The sequence below is a fragment of the Falco peregrinus genome, chromosome 5, assembly GCF_023634155.1.
Source record: "Falco peregrinus isolate bFalPer1 chromosome 5, bFalPer1.pri, whole genome shotgun sequence".
NCBI lineage: Eukaryota > Metazoa > Chordata > Aves > Falconiformes > Falconidae > Falco > Falco peregrinus.
The window spans coordinates 96829208-96845790 of NC_073725.1; the positions used below are offsets into that span (position 1 = coordinate 96829208).

Sequence of the window (16583 nt, forward strand, 5' to 3'; positions counted from 1 at the left end):
TCTCATCAGCTCTAGAGCAAAGGCTCCGGCAGGTAGAGGCTGGCCTGTGTGTGCTCTCAGGGCGGCCTGTGAGGCTGGGCTCTGCCCAGGGCACGCTGAGAACACAAAAAACAACCGAAAACACAGCTCAGGCGGAGAAGGCAGCGTGCTGGTGGGCAGCGCGCAGCCTGAGGCTTGCCCCCCCCTCCACGTTTGGCCTCTAGCCTTCCCGGGGGCTTTAAAGCGCCGCGATGGCCACAGCCTGTGCCCCTGAGGCTCCCGGGAAGCATCAGGGAACTGGGCACAGGGAGAACCTGCGGCCGGGCGCTCCAGGCCGAGGGAGGGAGGTGGCCAGGTCCCCTCCGCGGGCTGGGGCTGCCCCTTGGGGCTCCGAAGGCTCTCCGGCCCAGGCGAGGCCGCGGCCATCGGGGCTCGGGGAGCGGTGGGGCCCGAGAGGGGTGGTGGTGTCGCCTCCCTGTTGCCATGGTGATGAGCGCCCCTGGCGGACGCTCTATCCCGCCTTCCCCAACTCTATAGGCCTGCAACAGTGGCGGCGCTCTGGGAAAGCACCGCCTATAGAGGCGCTGCGGGGCATCGTGGGAAGCAGAGGGAAATATGGCGGATGGTGAGGAACCGTAAGTGCCCTGTATGTGTGTGCTCGGCCGTCCCTTCCCTTGCTTCCCGGGGACGGGTGGGCCCCGGGGTCCCTTCTCCCTCCTCCCCGGTCTCTGTAGCGCGATACTGACCCTTCTTTTATTCTCTCTCTTTTAGGGAGAAGAAAAGAAGGAGGCTAGAGGAGCTGCTGGCGGATGGGTTAGTGCGGGGCTGCGGGCGAGCGGGCTCCTGGCCCGGGGCAGGGGCAGGCAGCGCTTGCTGAGGGGCGGCTGGTAGGTCAGGGCGAGCCGCAGCCCCGCAGGAAAGGTGTGGGCTGGGAGGAGGCTGCGGGTTAGCTCAGGGCTGCGGGGCCCGCTGGCAGGGGCGACCGTGCATGGCCGGCCCGGGGCCTGGCAGGCGGAGAGGGGCGGGGGTGGCGCAGGCCAGGGCCCGGGCGGGGACCGGGAGCCGGAGGAAAGGTGTTAGGTCGGTCAGTGTGAGGAGGGGGCACGCGAAAGGGTGCTTGATCAGCAAGGACTGGGGAAGAGGAATCTCCTGGGGAGAGGACCAAGGGGCTCACCCGGAGCGGGGATGGGAGTTGCGGGCTTGGAGCTTCGCATGAGTAAAGGCTGGTGTGCTGAAGAGCTTTGTGACAGGAGTGGAAAAAGCTGCATTGCCGGTCAGGGACCTGGGGAGGGCCTTTAGGCTAGAAGCAGGTGACTAAATTTTGGCTGAAAATTAAAAATTCAGGCTACAGAACTGTTGCCTCTGCTTATTAAAAACCCTAAATTCTACACATCTGTCTTAATGGCCTTGAAAACTAATGCTCGGAAATCTTTAACCTCATCTGCTTCCATCCCTTAATTACTCCCTTCCATCTGCTTGTGTCCCTCTTCCCAAAGATCGCAAATCAGACCTGCCTGCTCGAGCAGTGGACTCGCAGGCAGTGCATGTGTGTGTCGGGGTGAGGGTCACAAAAGTCCTTGGGCATGTTGGATGGGGAGGGTGCATGCGAAGTCCCTCAAAAGCATGAAGCTTTGGACATGGGGAGGTGGCAGGGAAAAGTCTGGGCCTAAAGCAACATAAGGACTGTGGTGCTCGGATATTTTAAACAAAATTTAAAACTAATTTGATGGAATAAATAAGAATTTTGTTAAACTCTCATAATACAGATACCTGGTAATGCTGTAGCAACGCAAAAATAAATACTTTAAAAAAACCTGTATCTGAAGTTAAACAGAAAACCTTAGGTTGAGTTATTGATTTTTTTTTCAGATCTCCACAATGTCCAACCCAGTAGAAACCAAAATGTAGTATAATGTCAAAAGTGAAACTAGATGTTACATTTTATCACATATAAAGAAAAATACATATCTAAACAGAAAAGGATTACTGCTGCTTAATGGCTGTTTATATGGACTATATAAAAGGGTTTAAAAAGTTGTTCTTAATGTCACCAAGCATAGTTTCTGTACATACTTCCAGAAAAGTTAAAATTCCTAGTATAATCCATGAAGTAATCATTGGGATGTATGTTGACCTATTTTATTTGCTTAAGTTAGTGCTTAATGCACATCCTGAAAACTGGTATATAACAGATGAGCCCAGGGTTCAGCAGAGGGAGTGTTGTATTTCTTCATGCTGTTTCCCAAAATAATGTGTTTTCAAATTACTGTGAAAACTGGGGGAGGTACAAAAGTGCAAGTCAAAGGTCAAAAGACTTATGAATTCAAATAAATCTTGTAGATTTTACTTAACTGCTAATACAGTAGCTTACCTAAAGTCAACACTTAACCAGGAATGAGTTCAATCTGCAGCCAAAATATAGGCGAATTATGATGTGTTTATTCCTGTAGTTCAGTGAAGTTTTTTCCTTGTTACTGAAAATCTTTTGCAAAATTAATTGCCTGCAAGTTAAAGTTACTACAGACGTACTGTGTTGTCCATCTTCTGAATTATGTGAGGATAAAGGCATTTGCTGTCTAGACGTTTTCACTACATTTTCCTTTTATTTTGAGATGAATCACCAGGTAGCAATAATAAAATCTGAACATTACCCAATGGTTATTGATACAGGCGTTCTTCATATTACCTCATAGGAGGAAGCTAATAATGCTTCTTATTAATGATGACACAACCTTTCATACACAGGAGTGGCAGAGCTCTTTCATAACAAGCTTAGTTTTGTATTAATGTAGAGCACAATCGTTCATAATATATATTGAGCGGAGCTCCTATTTAAAAAGGGGAAGTACGCTCAGTTGCAGAAGGGCTTTTTCTGTGTAGCTGATGAGCTTACATTAGAAAATTACTTGAAAGCTGATTTTGAACTATTCCAGTAAGTCTCTTAACAGGTTAAATTTATAGTTATGTACTACTAAAAGTGACCTGCAAAAGCAGAAAAAGGGTAGTGGAGTCTTTGATATAAAATTCTGTCTTGAAAATTTAAAAGAGATAATTGCAAACATTGTTTTCTCCAAGTGAGACTGCTACCACTGACAAGCTCAGGAGGGGACTGAAAAATGGGGATGTTCTACATTCTATTACTTCCAACTGAGGGTGAAGAGCATTCAGGATTTGTATTTTTTTTTACTCTTGTTTAAATAAATTACTATGAAGATTCAGAGGACAGTGTTGGGGCATGTTACTGTTACTTATTCAGTGCCTTGCAACTGCAGTTGCATACTGATAATTCTGAATACAATTTATGAACTTAAAAAGTTTGCCAAAAAAAGGATACTTGACTGATGAAAAAACCATCACCCTCAAAATCTAAAGGGATAACCTCTGTCTTGAAATAGGAGGGAAATAAAAGCAAAAAGGCTAGACCCTTTTTTCACTTCAGGTCAACTTTTACTAGTAACAGAGCTAAATCAGTGGGATTTATTGAAATGCCTGGGGTTTTCCCCTTCTATGCATATTTGTATTATTGCTTTCTAGTTCCACAAATAAAACCCACTCATGCAAATGTTCATGCATGTAACTTAAATGCATAAAGAATATGCCGATGCATTTGTATGAATGGTCAATAATTTAGGTATATTTAAGATATATAAGGAAAAAAAAACATTTTGGAGGTGTGCCTTTTTTTCTATGATTTTGCAGCTGAATTTACTGTGTTCTGTGCAGAATGGCTGTTGATGGTGGGTGTGGGGACACTGGAGACTGGGAAGGTCGCTGGAACCATGTAAGGAAGTTCCTCGAGCGATCTGGACCATTCACACATCCTGATTTCGAGCCAGGCACTCAAGTGAGAAATGCTTACTTTAAATAAAAAATCTGTAGCGTGTGTTGCAAACTAATGTAAACAGTTTCATGAATTGACCACCAGCAGTGTATGAATACTAAAACTGCATGAAAAGCTTTTATTTTAATCAATTGAATATTGTGATTCTAGAAGGGCATACTGTATTCTTATTTATAAACTTGTATTTCTACACTGTCAACTACAAGTTTGCTGTCATCGTATATATGAATATACAACAACATATGAATTATGCTGCCTTTGAGTTCCACATGAAAAATAGCAGCATTTGTCTCTCTGTTTTTAAATAACGAGATAGAGTAAGGAATTTCTTGTACTTAAAGAAGGGATTGAGGTTAATATGAGTACTCGGAGAATTGGGAAAGATGTTTAGTAGGGAAAAGCAAAATTTAGACTCCATTAATTATTCTGCTTTCCTTTTTTGGTACATTTTGTTTCAGACCTTACCGTTGAATTCTGTACAAACAGTTTACTGTTACCTTTTTAATGTACTGTTCTGTTATTTACTACTTTGAGGCTGGGGTCTAGTAAAACAGTTCACAGAAAGCAGTTATATAGTGAAAAATTTGGGTTCTTTTTGGCCAGCAATGTTGTCTGCCTGTTTAGATTTATTTTTTATTATGTATCGGTAAAATATTTGGAGGAAGAAAACATTAACTCCTTAAACCGAGTAATTATAAGGGTGGGCCTTTTTTTTTTACGGTTAAAATGAGTATAAAGAGAATACTGATACCTACAGAGGTCTTACTTTTCTGTAAATTGGTATATAGGAACTGCATTAACTCAACAGCTGATTAAAGTCCGATATGTAAATTACTCCTGCAAGCACAAACTGTTTTATTGATCTAGGTTGTTTTATGTGAAACTTACTAGGCACTGAAAATGTATGGTAACATATTTATAAGGGTTATGAAGCAAAGGACAAATTGTGCTTTCTCCTATTTAGTGTATTAATTTTTTGTTTTATATTTTCCACAGGCTCTTGAGTTTTTGTTAAGCACATGTAAAGTACTAGTTATTGGAGCAGGAGGATTAGGATGCGAACTCCTGAAAAACCTGGTAATTACTCAGTTTTCACCCTTTGATTCCTAGAGTCTTCTTCTTTTCCTTGAGGAAATTATCTTTTTTACTTTGCTAATTTGGCATTTTTGATTGTATATAGCTACTAAATTTCTAAGTTCTCCTGAAAATGTATAAAATACATGACGATACAGACAATATACTTGAAGAATACACTTTGTTAATAAGCTTGACAGGTGGTAGTCTAATACCTTATGTATTATTTATTTATTTAGCTATCTCAAAGTTTGTCATGAGGGATGACATGGTGCTGTTTATAAAGTGTAGACAAAAATTCACTTGCAGCGTATGGTCTAATGTTGGTAATTTCCCCTGATTACCAGATCTAGGGAAATGAGGGAAACCATGAACAAGCCATGCTCATAATAATACAAGGAAGTGTTGTTTGGAATACAGTGGCTAAAATGTATCTTTTCAGATGCAAAGCAATACTTTAAACTGCCCTAAGTAGCTAGTGCAAAGTTCAGTATTAAGAGTCAAAGTTGAATTTAATTTCAGTTTATGTTACATCTTTGGATTAATTTGAAGTGAGGTTAGAATTGCTGGAATTGTTTTTGTTCTTTCATAGTGAAATTAGTAGAGCCAGACTTATGGTTGTCTATGGTGACTTTCATGTCTGTTTGGCCTTCACAAGTAGTGGGTTTTAGATTTTCTGGTTACTCAAAATCAGTAAATTGGAGCTTGTTTGCAGAGTCTGAACACTCAAGAGTTGGATCTGTATTCCTGAGTTCAACCTGTATAATGGCAGCTTTACTGAGTCAGGCCAGTTCACGCTGTTCTGTATTGAAATGGCTAAGGAGGAATAGGCAATAGTGTAAGAACAGGGAAGGAATATTACAGTACTTCTCTGGTGTACAGATTACCAGAAGGTATTCTGTAGTTTTCTTGTAGCTTATAATGGATTCTCTCAGTATGTGTTCTGAAAAGCAATTTTAAAGTGTTTAAAATGCATGGGATCGTTTGCTATCAGACCTTTACCCAATAAATGTGTATGAATGTAATTATCCTATTAATGTGGGTTTTATCCTCACAGATGCTCGTATTTATCACAATGCATCACTGTTGCCATCCTATTTGGGTTTGGTAGCTTAGACTAATACGTTACTTTTCCATGCTTCTATTTAATAAGAAGAATTTCTGTCCTTAGGGATTCCCTGGAAAATGTGTGGATTAATATAATAACTTATAAAAGAAAGAAATTGTTATTTCATAATACCAACGCTTACGCATAAGTGTTATTTTACTATAGAATTTATGTAGTGCTGTTTCAGTATTTCCACAGATTACCTCCGAGCTTGAGATGCTTGATAAATCAGTAGCCCCATTTAAAGCCACGCATTCCAGATCTTAGGAACTTAGTTCCAGCACTTGTATATACTCTTGTTCTGGTTGCTGGTTTGTTACTGCAGTGCTTAAGCAGGATTTTACTTGAAGAGACTATGACAGCTCCAAGGCAATTTTCTTTCTTTGGGAATTTAGTGCTGGTGAATTTAACCTCAGCCCAGAGCTACTGTTTTATGGGTTTATTGGGACATAACAAATTCAGTCTGTTGATAACTCCTTGAGAAGGAGGATTTGTATGGAATAAGGGGCTTCATAAGTCTGCTGTGTGTGCTCAGTTCCCATCCCTTAAAAAAAGTTTTAAGTTATCATGATTTATTTTTATCATTTTCAGAAAGGTATGTTCATAAGTAAATCTAGATTCTCTTCACATGGATTCATGTCTTTGGGACAACAAATATAAATTTGATAAAGACTTCAATCTGTATGTTCATGATGTCCCAGGCTTGCTCTTCTCTTTAGCAGGCTCTCCCAGTCAGCTGTGATAATATTGAGCATCTATCAATGAAACAAAACGTTTGTTCAGCACCAGGGGTATCCAAGATGACATACAGAAATTCTTCCTGCTTTTCTTAGAGAAATTAATTCATATTGTGGGATACTTTAGTCCTGTTGTTCATTCGTTTAATCAGTTTCCCGATATAGCATTTTCAGTACTTGCTATGAATGGGATGGCTCTGTTTATTCAGAAAATGTAAAATGAAAAGTTTGAAAGTCTTTACATATATATATATATATATATATATATATATATATGTCAAGATTCAGTCTTAAAAGAAAAAAACATGGGGTACAGGACTCAAATTTGTTTGGAGTCACTTCAGAACATTGTAACACGTTTCCTTTTTCTAATCTCAGTGTTTTACAACATTTATTTCCCTTTAAACACAATTCACATTGGTTTTTTGTGTGTGACAGATGCTATTACTTTTATCAGATCAGACCCGCAGTACAGTTTTAAAACAATTCTCCTTTAAAGTTATTTGCCAAATGTAGCGATCTCCTGCATGCAGAGATCCGGTAGAACTCCTGCAAGAGGTTTAGCATGTTCTTAGATAGTGAGGTGACTTCTTGTGTTTGCGTTCTGTTCCAGCATTGAATATGGTGAAGAATGCTGGCTTATTTTGAACTGTGATTTGAGGGTGAATAGACCAGACTCATTTAGGCCAACTATGAAAAACGGTGAATGTTCAAATACTTAATTTTGTAGAGGAATTAAACTTCTGTTTTTCTATTCCTGGCAAGCAAAGAAGTGCTTATGGTATTTATTCAAATTCTGCATTTTTTTCCTCCCAATGAATGCTTTCGATTTATTCCAGTTGTGAGGGAGTATTGAAAGTTCCCCTAATGGTTCAGTCTACTGTTGGCTTCCCTGTGTTATGCTTAGGTAGGCTAAAGCAATATTGCATTCAGTAGAACATTGTCTTTGACTATTGAAATACTAGTGTTTCCATCTGTTAGCAACCCAGCAAAGACCATTCTTTTAACAAAGAATGCCAATATACTTGTCTGCACAGGGAATGAAAAGCAAATACCTTTGTTCCTCCAAAGGCTGCTTTTTTGGCACGTGGAATGAGTTCTGGAGCACTGTAAGGATTTAATTTCCTATTAAATGAAGTTGGCTATCTCTTTTCACAGGCATTGTCTGGCTTTAGACAGATCCATGTTATTGACATGGATACTATAGATGTTTCTAATCTTAACCGACAGTTTCTGTTTCGGTAAGTGATATTTTCACAATTCGGCTTTCACTTTTTTTTTTTATATGTGCCTAAAAAAATATGTGAATATGATCATTGTTTTGGTTGAACAAGTTGTCGCTAAAGGTGACTGAACTTTCAGATCACAGCAGTACTCATAATTAACTGAATGTTGCCTGTGATTCCCTCTGGTTTTGAGATCTGTGCTGTCATAGTTTGAGCATGAAGAAAATTAACATATATTCCATACCATTCAAATACAGCTAATGACTATGGAAAATGTGGCACCAAAGAATAATGGACACAGATTGAGATATCAATTTTTCTGATACCCTTTTCTCCCAAGCAAAATGATAACTTGTTGGATTTTTTAATTATTTTTTTTGGCGCTGGTAACTGTAGTTACAAGGACATATTTAGATAACTCTGGGGCTCTCATATCTGATGCTTCACAGGGATGCCTTAATACTATCCATATCAATAAATTGTCCTACGATAACAATTAGTCACTTAATTCAGTATTGCAATACATAGAGTCTGGAAAGATTCAATCTACTAAAATAATGCCTTTCAAATCACTTCGGTTTTTTCCCAGACCAAAGGATGTGGGGCGACCAAAAGCAGAAGTTGCAGCAGAATTCCTGAACAGCCGCATTCCCAACTGTGCTGTCGTAGCGTATCCTTTTATAGAGTAGTAGTAGCCCTGAAGGCTTCCAAAAACCTACAAAACTCTGTAGGTGGTAAGACTATCTAAAGTATTTTGCTGCCATCCTGTTTTTCGTGCAGTAAAGAACAGATTCATTCAGCTGGTGATTAAGAATTCTTTCTTAGTGACATTAACATACAGGAAATATGCACGGGGAAAGAAGATTAAGCTTTAAGAAAGTATTTTGTACGTTTCCACTGAGTCTTTTTATTCAAACGCAATATTCAAATTTTCACTTATATGTTAGAATTACAGATGTATTCACCAGAGTGTTTTGAGTATGTACTGGTAGGAGACGTTAGTTTATAAACATAGGACAACACTTAGTGATGGAGGAATTTGTGAGACCATATATTTGAGTGCCTAAATAGTTTGCCTGCTGAGCCTTCTCACGTGTATGACTATTAATTATGTCCCTTATTTGTTTGGTCAGATGCTACAGCTATGGGAATTTCAAATCCTTCAATCACTTAGGTTTTTTCAAAAAGTGTCACATAAAATTATAGTAATAAATTAGATAATGTTTTGGCTTTTATGTTTGCAAATAGAAGACAGTAAACTTAACTACTTTATAAATATCTTCCTTTACTGGGCTTACACTCAGATATTTTAAAAGGATTCAAGACATGGATGAAAGCTTCTATCGACGTAAGTGGTATTTTTTTGCCTGCCAAACACCCACTGGTGCTTTAGGGGAACCTTGCAGTTGTTGCTCCTCACTGCTTTTCCTGGTAGTGAGATTGCTAATTTAGTCTTCTACAGCATACTGGAAATAGAAGTAACAAATAGACAAAATTGAAATGCGTCTATCATATAGGTAATCTAGGGGAGATAGTTAGACTAGTCAGTTCCTCTGGACTGTTATGGACAGAATACTTTGTCTTAAGAAGTATGCATTAGTATAGACTTCAAATACTGTTTTTTTCCCCCCTCTAGAGTTTCATATTATTGTTTGTGGGCTGGACTCTATAATTGCAAGAAGATGGATAAATGGCATGCTGGTAAAGTCTTTGGTCTCTTTAAAACCTGGTTATTCCTTGAGTATAGATAACTAAAATTGAACAGATTTGTGCAGAATGCGTCATTAAAATGAAATCAGGGCTGTTTAAACGCTCAGCTTTCTGTGTCTATTTGTTTTCTTTCCTCTTTTTGTGAACAGGATAAAATGCATGCTCTCTTACCGGCCTTTTTCTTGAGGAGTGTTAGCCAACATTTGTGCAGTGCCCCGCAGGGGTAATTTCAAAGTGAGATTACGTTGTTTGTGGCCTTGTGCAGTCAGCTTTTGAAAATACAAGAAGGGAAGCTCCACAGCCTGTCTGGATGCTCCCATTGTGAATGTTTTTTCTCATTATCCGAAACAGTACTTACCCTGCTGCAACTTGTAAATGACATCTTTTGGAATCCCGCTGCTACAAAGTAGCAGAAAGCTGGTCCTTGAACTAGGTGGTTTTATCACTGCAAAGTTGATTATAAAATAATGATCTTGAGTATTTACCAGTATTTAAAAACAAAAAAACCCAAAACAACAAGCCAAGGATCAAACCCCCAAATTGCCAAACCAACCAACCATTTGTTCTGGTGTACTATGAGGAAATAATAGCATTTATCGCAGGGGAAGGGGAGGAGGAGGTGGAGGATGAAGGTGGTAGATGAAGTCCTGTGCACTGACACATTAGTGGTTTATACACTATGTGCCTTTCAAATAAACTGTATATTAAGCATTTACTCTTGTGTACCATTAAGAATAAAAAACCTTAGGATTCTTTATTCTTCCTGCAACTTGTTTAAAAAAAGAATATTTCATAAAACAGAAACCAACACACCCTCCCCCCCTTTATTTGTTAGATGTCATTTTTACATTACGAAGATGGTGTACTGGATCCAAGCTCCATCATACCTTTAATAGATGGAGGGACTGAAGGTTTTAAAGGAAACGTTCGTGTGATTATTCCTGGTATGACAGCATGTGTTGAATGCACACTTGAGCTTTATCCACCACAGGTAATTGCAACCAGTAATATTTCATGGGTTTTTTTACTCCTCTGATTTGCTTGTTTCTTTTCCTAGTACTATATATAATGTATTACATGCTTTCTTCTGGTTTTCTTCCCCTGCCCACACCAGGTCAATTTTCCCATGTGTACTATTGCATCTATGCCCAGACTACCAGAGCATTGTATTGAGTATGTCAGGATATTGCAGTGGCCAAAGGAGCAACCTTTTGGAGGTAATTAGTATATCGCACTGGTGCTAAATGGACATTTCTCCTTTTAATTCATTTGTTTTGAGTTAGGTATGCACAGCTACTTTTAACAAAACAATCCTACTTTTTAACCATATGTGGCTCTTTGTTGTGTTGATTCTAAGCCTCCTTTAAGCTGATGATGGATTTTTCTCTTCAGCTTACTCTTCAGTTCCATATTTGTTAGTGTGTTTTGCTCCCTCATACCTCACAGTGTCTTTCCTGACTTAAAATGTAACCTGTAACAGCTCTATAAATCTGTGAAGTTAAGGTAGTTTGTATATAGAATGTGTTAAAATTTACAATGTTTGTAGAATTTATATTTTGATCATTTAAACGGTCACATTTTAATAGCTTAATGGGGTATTCATTTTAACCAAAGTTAAAGCAAAGGAATTTTTTTTTAGACAAAAAGAACGCTACATCTCTGAAGAATTCTTATAGCTGTAACTTACCTGTAAATTCTTAACTTTGTTGTAGAAGGTGTTGCGCTGGATGGAGATGATCCTGAGCATATACAGTGGATTTACCAGAAGTCTTTAGAGAGAGCATCGCAGTTTAATATTAAAGGTGTTACATACAGACTCACCCAAGGTAAGGGTATGGCATTTCACTGAGTTTGTGGCATTTGTAATTAGGCTGGATTGGCATTCTTTGTATTTGTAATGACTAAGCTAGCAGCTCTGCTGAGGAAGAAATAGTTCTTTCCTCCCTTAACACCTTAAAACAGAAACAAGCGCTTGCTTCCTGTGCCAGCACAAATATTTTGATGATGAATCAGAAGTTTAGGCATTCATGATGAATCAGAGGAACTTATCTGGGACAAAACTGAACATTCTTTTTGCCATTTTATTTTTAACCTGGAGCAGCTCCACAATTTGTATTACACTGTGACCACTTTTTCTGGGTCAAAGAGCAGGAACAAAAGAACATGATTGCCTCTTTTAGCAACAGCAGCACTTTATGCCAGTTCAGGCTGGTTAAGGCTGTAGCATCTGTTCTTCACTTCTGTGTATGCCTCTTCAAATGCAAGTGCGGAAAGCTGCCACTCATTTAATCAGCATTTTAAACACTAAGTAAATAAAAAAGAAGTGGAGAATCTCATACAGAATATCCAGAATTTGTGTAACTTCTCTTTTTGACTTGCAGTACTGATAATGCTTGTGAAATGCTGACGTGAAATGCCTCACTTGGACCTCAGTGTGTGCCTTTCTGTCAAAAAAGGGTGAACTGATTCTTTCTGTATCTTCATTAGATTTCATCTAGTGTATTGCAGATAGTCTTTTTTCTTTGCAGCAGTTCATACTAGCTTCTTTAGTAGGTTTTTGGGTTTTTTGGTTAAGGTAAATGTGAACTCCAATTCCAAAATATAATTATGTACATGCAGATGGCTGCACAGTTTTCAGCATTAGAAGATGGCTTCATTATAAAGTACATAGCAGGCAGAAGGCAAAGATAAAAGTTCTGTGCATGTTTTCTCAGGTATGGAGGGATACAAGCCAATAGTAAGAAGCCAGAGGAACTTCAGACTACTTAACGAACTTGCTGTCTTTTTGGCAGGCCTTAAAAAAGAGTGAACCTCCTTGTTCCCAATATACATACTTCAATGTGTAGGAAATCTTCCTGTATATCATTGTATGTGCTATGCTGTTTTAACTGGATGGGCTCATAAGAAGAGTTGGATGAAGTTCCCAGTACAGTTTGGCAAGCCTGTTCTTGTAGACCAAACCCAACCATCTTTCCTTTATGAATTTCTCCAGTTGAACAGGAGGAATAGAACTGAGTTTTAAATTAATACTCAGTGCTAAATACAGAATACATGTTTTTAAAATTTGTTCACTAGTTCTCTTCATGTGATACCTTCTTTTTCTTAATGTGCTTGATCCATTTTTAAAATAAAGTGGCGAAGTACTTGAGCAGCACGAACAGCAGGCCATTTATCTTATTGTTACAGAAATTCCTGGAAAGTTTAAAGTACCTTTCGGTACACCCTTCTGTAATTATTCTGGCTAAAAGTTGTGTCTCAGTATAGTTTCTTGGAAAAGACTAAGTTGTGTCATTTGTTTTTACAGGGGTGGTTAAACGCATTATTCCAGCAGTAGCTTCTACAAATGCAGTAATTGCAGGTATGCTGGAAGAATTTATCTCACTTCTGCTTTATGGACTTTAGAGTTTTGTAAGGCAACAGTCATTTTTAAAGGAGTCTGACTGATTCTTACAGTGTCATTTCTGTTTTCCATAGAGAAACTGGATGTGACTCTATAAATTTTAAGCTGAGGTATGACTGTGGGAGGGAGTAGAAGAGACTGAGGAAAAAAAATAGTTGGAAAACACAGTATATAAGCTTAATGTAGTCTCAGATTTGTGTGGAATCTATGGTGTTAATGCACAGAACTGCCAGTTCCCTTCAGATCTTTATTTTTCTCTTTAAAAATTGTTATACTTGATTTTTTTTTTCTTTTGTCACTTCTTTGGTACAACTCTGTGCAATAATGTCTGTATGTTCTGAGGTAGAGCTAGAAAGCGAAGAAATTGTTTTTTTTCTCATTCCAGCTGTTTGCGCCACTGAAGTTTTTAAAATAGCCACAAGGTATTTCATTTCTTATTAATAACATACATGATTTGCGACATAATTACATGTATTAACACTAACATATTTGTCATTACAGTGCTTACATTCCTCTTAACAACTATTTGGTGTTCAATGATGTGGATGGATTATACACATACACATTTGAAGCTGAAAGAAAGGTTAGTGCCATTAAAGGCGTGCAGGGTTGTTTCCTTGATTTTTCTTGAATTTACAGAGTTTGTGTGTATTTTTGAAACCCAGTATTGAATCTCTGAGCCCCTAGCCCTGAATAATAATATTTCTGTAGTTTTAAAAGCAGAAACTATGATTTTACTAGTCTGCTACTTCTCTGGAATATTGTTTTTAGCATGTAAGAGTTTTGGGGGTGTGTGTGTGGTTTTTTTAGCTTCTGTAGTTCTGGAGTCTAATAGAGATGACAGTGTCAGACTGTCCACGTAGAGTAGCAGGACCATTAATCTCCAGATCAACAGATGCTGTATTTTATGTCCTAGTAGTGAAACCTTTTCTTCTACCCGTTGGTTTACCAAAAATTATTGCATAGTATATGTAATAGCATATATTTTAAGTTTTGCTTCTTTAGCCAAGTTTTCTTAGTATTTGGAAGAGTAGCTTCTGGTATAGGGAGGTCCTTCAGACAGCTACTTCTGTGGTGTCTGCTGGTGCCACATTGGTATCTCGACTGTTTTGCTATGCTACCCACAGAGGAAAACAGTACTTTTTTGAAAGTGAGTCGTGCAGATTTCCCCTGTAATACGGGAAATGTTTTTTACAAAATAAGGGACTCATAACCTCTTTTTGAAAGATACGCTTATGACAAAATTGATTTGAAAGTTTGTAGTATTAAATTTTGTTAGATTAAATCTGTAGTTCATAAACACTTTGCTGCTTTGAACAGTGACAGACTTCACGAAGAGTTGGGTTTTGTAATTAATATTTGCAACAGTATTGATATTTCTAGAGCTAAAACTTTTAAAAAAGCAAACACAAATAGTTTTGAGACTTTATTAGCAGCATTTTAAGATTCATATTTAACATAACATGTATTCATGTGCTACTTTGTTGTAGGAGAACTGTCCAGCCTGCAGCCAACTTCCCCAAAACATAGAGATTTCCCCATCAGCTAAACTGCAGGAGATCTTGGATTACTTGACAAATAACGCTTCATTGTAAGTGTGCAGCTATTCTGACTGACTTGATAATTTTTGATAGTTCAGTATTTAAAAACGTAATCTCCAAATGTATTTTTACCTGATTCTCTGGTTGTTGTTTTGCTTTTTTTTTTTTAAATATAGGCAAATGAAATCTCCTGCAATTACAGCAACTATGTATGGGGGAAATAAAACACTTTATTTACAGGTAATCTGAACATACATAATTGTCTTTAATAATCTTAATTTATTTAAATTTACTTTCCTGAATTTGAAAGGAAATGCTGTGGCCTTTTTTTTTTTTCTTTTCTTTTTTTTTTTTTCAGACAGTAGCTTCAATTGAAGAACGAACAAGGCCAAATCTTTCCAAGACACTAAAAGGTACCACGCAGTTGTCACGTGTAGATTTTCAAGATACTGTTCTAAACAGAAAGCCAGTTTCATCCCTCTGTATTGCATATTTAGCTTTATTTTGGACTATGTAGTAGAATGTGCTTCATTGTCCTTTTATGTGCAATACACCTTTGTCAGGTGTGTCAGGGATGAGTTTTGAATTGCTTAAATGTGAAGTGTTGGCAGATGCAGAGAAAGGCATTGCAACAAGCAAGGTGGTAACTGATGTAGATTAAACATACTTGTTCTATGTATTTCTTGACAAGGTCTGTTAGTTTCCTGGTTGAATTAGATGAGTATTAGATTACCTAGTGAGCTGTTTGCAGCTTTATTTCATTGTATTTATGGTTTGTGGCATTTTTTTTTTATTTATATAAAAAAGACAAACCACATCGTTTTGCTGTACTTAAACTTTTATTTCTGTTTCAGAATTGGGGCTTGTGGATGGACAAGAACTTGCAGTTGCTGATGTTACTACACCACAAACTATGTTATTCAAGCTGCATTTCACCACTTAAATTTATTCATAAGTAAACCGCACATACAGCGAGAGAAATCTCTACCCACTTCATAAAACAAACGTCCTCTGTGGGTGTTAAATAGCCTGAAATGTTCACGTTAGTACTAGCGTTGTTGAAGGTTAGGTAATCCAAACGAATCACCATATTTCAGAATTGTATGTAGAAGCCAATATTTGGTGGATTATATTTGTATAAATGCTTATCAATGTACAGAACTCTGATGTATAGGAGTACACTTTTCCCCCCCAGTTTTTGTTGTCAAAATGTTAATGCTAATATACTTGCAGACACATGGAAGCTCCAAGGTGGCCATAAGTCTTGTTTTCAACATGTGTGCACATATTTTTATGCAAAGAGCAGACTCTTTAAAAAGGAACCACAGTGATCTGGTTTTCAATTGCAGCACTCCTGTACACTTGCTGAGTCACCTTTAAAAACAAGAGGGCTGTAGATTTAAATGAGCGTTTTCCTGTTATTTGGTAGTGATTGAGTTAATTTTATGAAAGGTGTTAAATATGGAAGAGATTACTTTGTTTACAAGGAAACACAAAAGGACAAAACGTTCAACTGTACATGAAAACACGGACACGTCTACTCCCTGTCCGCGAGCAGCTGCTGTGCGCAGCATTGCAGGATTATGTTCAAGGATCATTGGTGCTGTTAAGGTATTTATTAATAAAAAGTCATAAAGGCACCTTCGTTTGTGGCTTGTCAGTCGGCATTCTGAGTGTTTATAACCTCGATTAAAAAATGTAGGGCATCGTTTGGTTGCTTTAGTCAGAGGCCTTTCTGTAAGCCGAGCTGGATAGCTCACTGGCAGTCAAGGTTTTACTTGAGGGGTGTCAATTGCGTGTAAACCTCGTGTCTTTTAAATTACCAAGTGCAATTAAAGTTCCCATCTTCCAGCCTTGCGCTGGAACTCCGCAGCGAAGGGGGGGGCTTCGCTGCAGTTTTTAATGGGGTAGTGTTTAACCACCCCGTGTTTGGAAGCGCTAAAAGGCCCCACGCAAGCGGGGGGGGG

At 38.4% G+C, this 16583-nt stretch overlaps 1 protein-coding gene across 4 annotated transcripts; it reads left to right on the top strand.

The window, feature by feature from the left end:
- The first annotated feature begins 544 nt into the window (after positions 1–544).
- Positions 545–16256, top strand: UBA3 (ubiquitin like modifier activating enzyme 3). Of its 4 annotated transcripts, none has more exons than XM_005229961.4 (18): positions 552–614; positions 751–792; positions 3703–3823; positions 4817–4897; positions 7898–7980; positions 8555–8635; positions 9270–9313; positions 9602–9666; positions 10511–10666; positions 10790–10892; positions 11388–11501; positions 12980–13033; positions 13461–13497; positions 13577–13658; positions 14566–14666; positions 14793–14856; positions 14975–15029; positions 15471–16256. In XM_005229961.4, exons 1-18 carry the CDS (start codon positions 595–597, stop codon positions 15557–15559), a joined length of 1392 nt encoding a protein of 463 aa, XP_005230018.1. In that variant the 5' UTR covers positions 552–594; the 3' UTR covers positions 15560–16256. The 4 variants fall into 4 exon arrangements, with proteins under 4 accessions (XP_005230017.1, XP_005230018.1, XP_013158952.1 ...); XM_013303498.3 differs by having other exon boundaries at positions 571–625; XM_005229960.4 differs by lacking the exon at positions 751–792 and having other exon boundaries at positions 545–614.
- Positions 16257–16583: the final 327 nt, after the last annotated feature.